Genomic DNA, 7,606 nt, shown 5'->3' on the forward strand with positions numbered 1-7,606 from the left:
TTATCTTTTGCACTGAATTTGTAATTAGATAACTAATGTGAATAGCACGTAGCTTTCTTAGGGGCGGTACCTTGGGTACGTCCTTTCTTTTCCGAATTTCGCGTTTATTCTGGTGTTATGCAACAGCCTTCAAGACAATTTTCTTTTAGAATACTTTTTCAAGTATGAATTTAATTTTGTTATTAAGTTTATTATAATATTTATATTGTTAATCTTGTGTTTGTTTGGCCCAAACTTGACTGTAAGACTAGGAAATTTAAGTTAGAAAGACATTTCGTAAAGCGTAAACATCGCGAAGGTAGTTATTTAGTATGCGAACTCCGTTCTGCGTAGCCCAACGTGATTCGCTATTTAAGTGTAAAAGTATGACGAAGGTTAGAGATTGACAGCTCCGAAAGTGTCACCTTTATAAGCGGTGACCCTCAATTTTTTCGAGAGATCAGAGCTAGTCCCCGTTGTAATAACTTGAGTAGTAAGAGTGAATAAAGAAAGGGACAACAAAACAGCGAGTGTTAGGAAATTATTTTTAACAATATATACTTGACAAGGAAATGTTATCGCATGAAAAGAAGTGGATAACATACCAAGGTCAGGCAAATCTTTTTGTGAAAACACTTTATTCCCTTAGCTACAACTGTTCTGTTGCCCAAGTTCTGTGCATTTTAAATGCTTACTAAAATGTTATTACTTCGGAAAAACTTCTCCAAGCATTTTCTTCAATCAGTAAATACTTTATAAGTTAAAAATATCGGATGGAGCAAAAACATTTTACTCTCTTCCATTCTCTTATCTACAAACACCTACCAATAATACTCTGTTGCTTAACATTTTTCAATTGCAATACATTGTCTTTACAGTTGAGAAGAGTTTACTCAAAAATATAATGAAAACGTTCCTTATGTCTAATAAATGACTTAGAAAAGAGAACCCTCCTCAAGAGGTAAAATATAAGGAACAACTTTCAGTACTGGTAAAAAAAAATGTGACATTGTCAGGCTTTGTTTTCTATATTTGCATCTAATGACTCTATAAAAAATGGCAAAATTAATTCTTTCATTTTTACTGCTGGTTCAGAGCATACTTTAAGTTGAATTCTAATTCTCGAGCTGCTTACGATGTAAGATGTTGTAGATTAAATCGCACTTAATATCAGGGATTCATTAAGAAAAGTGAGTTTATGTACATGTGCCATCGTCTTGTCAGAGGTTTCGTTTAGTTTGGGGACCTCGCCCAAAGTTATGAATTTCATTTAATTCTTATTCGAGGTTATAACTAAATTTTAAGATCTGGCTATGCACGATTCCATCTTATGGCATTTCACATGCATCAATAGTAAAAGATAAAATTATACAGATACATGTAAAATATAAGACAGATATAGGAAATTAATTTCAAATGGACCAAATCAAAGGTTACTGCACGTTGAAGAAGTCTTTAAGGCCTTACTTAAAACTGCCTTGATCACAAACTAACAAAGTTCTTGTAGTAAACAGAATACATTCGCAAACAGGATCTATTGGGTAAGCTAGTGTTATCAGTGTATCTCGTATATTTTCCTTACAGCTATATCAGATAACCGCACTCTATGCGCCACTGCGATAGTAAGAGTGATCATGACGATAACGAAGAGAAAACGTCAAACGTATGCATTTCATTGCCAAATTACTAAGTGCTTCTTTAAGCGAGACAAGAACAAAGTCTTTTACAAACCGAAGTACCGTTTCTAATTAACAATTAGATTCCATGTAGGCGTGTGTCTGTTCTGTTATGGATCACAGATGACGTCAAAATGCGGTGAGAACTAAAGAGTGGAACACGAAGCGCAGTCGGGTCTGGCACTGATCCTCGTAGCACATTTTGACGTCTTCTGTGACTTATTAAGTAACAGACTCACGGCAACATGGAATCTCTTTGTTTTTATAGTGAAGAAGCAAGATGTTGTTTAAGCTGACGTCATCTATGCATCTGTCATCCATTAGATCGATACAGAACAAATTAACATGCGCATAATTATAACTAAGCAGAGTATATAACACAAGATGGACAATCCGAACCAAAAGGATACAAAATTAGTTGAGTGATTAGCATAATTCCTCATACACTACTTCATTTTGTTTCCCGCCATTTTCTTTCTGAAGCACCATATTGTAATATTCGGGGTTCTCGGGGTTTTCCTGTAACGACTGATACTCAGTAGGAACATGAGACTCCTGGTTCGAAGGCCTGGGTTTGAGTTCCATATATAAATCCGGGTCTGAAGCGGGCTGGTCACGTCGCTGTTGATCGGGTGAAGATTTGACGCCATCAAAGTCAACTTTTTCTTTACTTCGTGTCCTCCTATTAGGAACAACTCGTCTTCGCTGCCATATCAGCCCACAAATTATAATGAGCAACACGACCACAATACAAGAAAATGCGATTACACTAGCAAGGAAGGTGCTTTGTGTATCTGGTGAAAGAAAACAAACGACTTTCAAACCAACTATCAAACACCAAAGACTGCTTAGTTACTTTGTTTCACTGTAATTATGTCTATATTCACCCTAAGGAATACGACGTTGTTTTTTAACCCCGAAACATGAACACTCTTCCAAACTTTCTGTTGTCTCGTCTCTTGGTCGTACTTCATTAAATGCCAGAAATTTCTTATGCCTATTGACTCGAAGTCACATACATGACCTTCAGTACTTTCGAACAAGCAGGATAACTAAAAGGAGAAATACAGGCATATTTTAGCTTCGAGCCCCCTTAAAATTAGTGTGTAAAGCTTTGTTTTGATTACCGTATTTCTTCACCTATAAGCCGACCTCGGCTATGAGCCGAGACCCTAAAAGTTAGAGACCTTCCAACAGACTCGTGTTATCCAAACGAAAAAGCAAAACCATCGGCTATAAGCCGAGAGCGAAATTCTTGATTATAACTGGCCATTTGAGTGTGCGAATCTCACGGAAAAAATTGGGAAATGGCTCAATGAACACAAAAGCTAATGGATGAGAATAAACCCAAAAGAAAAAAAGGCGAATCACTGAAGATGTAAATACTACTACGCGACTGCAGAAACACAACAGTTACTGTAGCCTGACCAAACATTTCAATCGAGTATCTCTTTCGTCACTGTTATTTTTCTCATCATGCCAGAAGCACGCCGCTTTTTGTATACTATAGCTTTCAGAATAAAAGTTATCGCGGAAGCCGAAGCTGTAGAAAACAGCTCGGAAATCGCTCGAGATTATGGACTTAGCGAGTCCATGGTGCGACGCTGGAGACGAGACTCGGCGACTATTCTTTCTGGCAAGCTTAAGATTTCGGCAAAACGTGCAAAAATAGGCCGTTTCACTCCCAAGTGTCCCGAACTAGACGAGCAAGCGATGGAGTGACTTTCACAGCAGAGAGACCAAATATTTCATTAGTAATGTGCGATGAGGAGAGTTTTTGCCGAGTTGAGTGAGATCGTCTTTCAATGCGTGGGAAGCAAATAATCTGATTGGTGGTCAGAAATACGTTGTTATCATGTCAATTTAAAAGCACATCACGTAAAGAGCGCTGCAGTCACGAAATTTACGGTCATTTCGCATTAACATTAAAATTTGTAATTGTTTTGAATCCCAAACCCTCGGATATAAGCCGAACCCCGTGTGAAAAAATTTTCAAACTTTTGTGTCAAATACTGAAAAATCGCTCGGCTTGTAGGTGAAGAAATACGGTATGTTACAACCTAACGGGCCAATTATGATATATGGAATGATCTACCTACATTGCACACTCTTATAACATTCTAACTGAAGAGAGAAAATGTAACTTCACACAGAACAACGTCGGCGTATGAGACCACCACATAATATTGCTTTTGATACATAAATGGTTATACCAAACAACTGTAACTAAAAGTCCATAAACTCCGCACTAGACTTCAAAGTTCTAGGCTTTCCAAAATTTTTGAGACGACAACATTTAAGCACGTTCAAATATTGAGGAAGAATATTTACCGTCATCATCTTGATTATCCCTTGGAGAAAGCAGAGTGATTTTGTACTCTGTTGACCCAAAGCTGTTTGTAGCGTGACAAACATACTCTCCATAATCTTCTCCATTCCGTGGCGTGACAATGATACTGTTATTCATCAACTTGATGCCATCACCAGTTGGAACCTGGCCATCTTTCGTCCAAGAGTAGTTAAACGGAATATAACTTGTTGCTTGACAAGTGAGAAAACACGGACTTTGCTTTTCACATATCACTGAGGAAGGGGAAAATTCTTCAATAATTCTGGGTGGCACTGTGTGAAAAAAAAGGGAAAACGTAATGATACCAAAACAAGTTCAGACAAAATTATGCTCTTGACAACGGAGCAGAGGTATAACAAATATAAGGGAACACCACTATGATCTATTTTTTTGGTTTGCACACTGAGTGGTGGTTTGTTTAGTTGATATCAGTGTTGTACTATTTTTTCACCCTTCAATTACAAATTTCTAATATTTGTTTAATACCCAGTATACACACTAATTCGCGAATGACTTGTTAATAAGTGGTTGGAGTAAGTTGTCATGGTGATTATCATAGTGCTTAGAAGAACCATGATTGGTCATTTATTTTGGCAGAGGTTGGCAATTTCTCTATCTCACTTACTTCCTCGCAGACTTGTTTCACAAAAGAAAATGAAAATGTAATTGTTACCCAATATTCAATGCAAACATAACAAACTTTCTACGTACCAGCGACAATGACAATCGTAGCTGTACGGCTCTTTCCAAACATGTTCATTGCTTTACATTCATAAACGCCACTGTCATCAGGAACAACATCTCTTATAATAAGTATTTTCTTGTTGTTCTCGAACTGAGCGCGAGGTATACTGCTAAGTCCATCTTTAGTCCAGGTAACAGAAGCCTGAGGGTCTCCACTAACCTCACAAGTCAACACTGCCAGTTCGCCAATTGCTGTAATGGTCGTCTTTGGGAGACCTTTGATGATAGGTTTACCTGAGTTTTTATAAAGATGGAGTAGTTTTTCCTTAACAAAGAGCAAGGCACAAATACAGCATTAAGGCTTTGCAGCCTATCCCTTCCCAACTGAAAAATAATTTAAAAGCCCCTCAGTTGATAAGTAACTTACAAACTCTGAAAGACAACCAACACAGCATGAAAGTCTCATGCTTTCTCATTCAAAGATCAACTCATAACTTTTTTCGCTGTTGCTACACCATACAGACCCATTTAAAAAAATACTTGAACATCGTTTTAAAGTCTTACCATCTCTCGTGGTTCTCACCACCACTAAAGGAGAACTCCTTGGTCCATCACCAACCGAAGTAAAGGCTAACACTTCAAATTCATATTCTGTGTAAATATCAAGCCCAGTGACATCTTTACTTGATGCTGTTCCATTTTTAATGGTCAGGGGGGTTGCTTGTCCAGCAGAGCCTTTCTTTTTGTAAAACAATTTGAATCCTATGATTATTCCATTTCTGGAGTCTGCTGGTGGTAACTGCCAGGATGCCGTAATAATTGTAGAAGTAACTGCAGTCACTCTGAAGCTTCTTGGGGCTTTTGATGGGGCTACAAATGGAAAAATGTAGAACTTAATGCCTATAACTGATCCTGTTAAATGTTACTACCAAACAATAGACCCTCTAGCTATTGTCTGCCTTCCAACGTGAGACTATATAGTTCAGTTGGTAGTAGTACCCATCTAGTACCTGAGAGGTATGGGTTCAAATCCCATCGAAGCCTGAATCTGTCTGCAATTGCTTACAATTGCAACCCATATGGAAGGATCATTTCACTCCTTGCAGGCCTAATAAAATTTACTTCATCAAAAATTGTGATAATCTTTTGTCTTTTACCTCCACCTATCACATACCAGCTTCCTTTGTTCTCTCAACCTCAACAGGGCCCTTGGGTCCATCACCATCAGAAGTGAAAGCCAAAACTTGAAATTCATATTCTGTGAACTTATCAAGCTCAGTGACATTTCTACTTAATATTGATCCACTGCTAATTGTCAACGTTGTTGCTGACCCACCACAACCTTTCTTTTTGTAGAACAGTTTAAAACCTGTAATGTTTCTTCCATGTCTGGCAAAGACTGGTGGTAATTGCCAGGAAGCTGTAATGCTGGTAGAAGAGCTTGCAGTCAACTTGAACACAGTAGGAGGTTGTGATGGAACTGAAATAAACATATTATAGAGATGTACAAAGCATGTCTCCATGCACAGATGATAATTGATGTGAAATTTATCAATGATATCTGAATTTTACAAAGCTATCCAACTTTTCTGCAGACAACAATTCATTTAACAGTGTGGAACTTCATTGCCAATCATGTCTGGCAACGTATTGTACACTGAATTGTCTGGTTCTCCACGTATGTAACAAACTTAAACTGTATCTTTCATATCGAAGAGCCAGCTGTGGGAGCCATTTATATTTTTGTATAACTACCATCATTACTGTTCTGTAAATTGTCCAATCTCACCTTAATTTCCCCAATAATTAGTTATCGTGACTTCAGTTTGTATCAGAAGGAGAAAAATGAGAACAAATAAATACCTTTAGTCAAAAGTATTCCATAAGCCTCCACCCTCAGAACTTTGAACTTAGTATACTTTGTTGGCAGAAAGCGTATAAACTTTGCACTTGCAAATTCCTCTAGACTGTTTTTCACTGTGTCAGTTTTTCCTGAATTTCCTGGAAAGGCCTGTTATACAAAAAGTGGTATTGATGTATCGAAACTTGACATAGTTAATGATTTACTGTAATTTGCGAAATAATATCAAATGTAAATCTGTAGCTCGAATTTTCAAGATAAAAATTTGTAATTTGCAAAATGAAAATTGGGAACTTGCAAAAAGAACACAAAATGAGAATCTGTTATGTGCAGAATGAAAATCTGCTACCTGTAGGTTAAGTGCATACATCCTACAGTTCAGTTCTTGAAAGCAATGTCAATATGTTTTTTAAGTAATTTAAGTATCTCGTGGATATGTTAGAATTTGTAAATGTTGTTAATATGTGTATGCAAATTTGTTGTTCTTGTGAGTAGTTTCAGTTTTGTAATGCAACTACTAATTTTGGCTGTTGTGAATACTTCATATATAGAATATTATCTAGGAAAGTTTGTGGTAATTTGGAATTTTTCTTCCTATCCTCAGCTCATAACCCTACAGGCACTGACAATAAAACTATCCACCTATGTATATGAAGCAGAAATTGGAGCATCCTGTCACCTGGAATTGCTTAATTAATTGATAAGAATAAGAGGCTTATCACAATGGCTGTATTGTTTTCCTCGAGCGCTCACAGAGTGGTTTCTATCATAAAGCTACTTATCCAAATAACAATCATTAAGAAAATAACAAAACCACTAGGTTTGGAATCTTTGTTCATAGATTAACAAATGCAAGGATCACATCACATAATGGTTTTTAGACTTACTTGGCTTCTGCTGCACCCCAAACACCTCTGTTCTCATGCACACCTCACCCTGGTGTGTTTGTGGCAGAAATCGCAAATATCTTGTTAACACTCCATATAGAACATGTTTGACATTTGAGTTTCTATCCTTATTTCCCTCTAAAACCTTGGGAAAATAATCATAACTCAT

The 7,606-nt window shown here is 37.1% G+C and overlaps 1 protein-coding gene across 1 annotated transcript; it reads right to left on the minus strand.

Annotated features, from left to right (window-relative positions):
- Positions 1-624: 624 nt before the first annotated feature.
- Positions 625-7,606, minus strand: LOC136277214 (protein sidekick-1-like). The gene is made up of 8 exons (XM_066158914.1): positions 7,438-7,606; positions 6,900-6,934; positions 6,553-6,700; positions 5,864-6,169; positions 5,254-5,559; positions 4,717-4,983; positions 3,987-4,277; positions 625-2,449 (listed from the first exon to the last, which is right to left on the minus strand). Exons 1-8 carry the CDS (start codon positions 7,604-7,606, stop codon positions 2,082-2,084), a joined length of 1,890 nt encoding a protein of 629 aa, XP_066015011.1. The 3' UTR covers positions 625-2,081.

The sequence above is a fragment of the Pocillopora verrucosa genome, chromosome 12 (genome assembly GCF_036669915.1).
Source record: "Pocillopora verrucosa isolate sample1 chromosome 12, ASM3666991v2, whole genome shotgun sequence".
Taxonomy (NCBI): domain Eukaryota; kingdom Metazoa; phylum Cnidaria; class Anthozoa; order Scleractinia; family Pocilloporidae; genus Pocillopora; species Pocillopora verrucosa.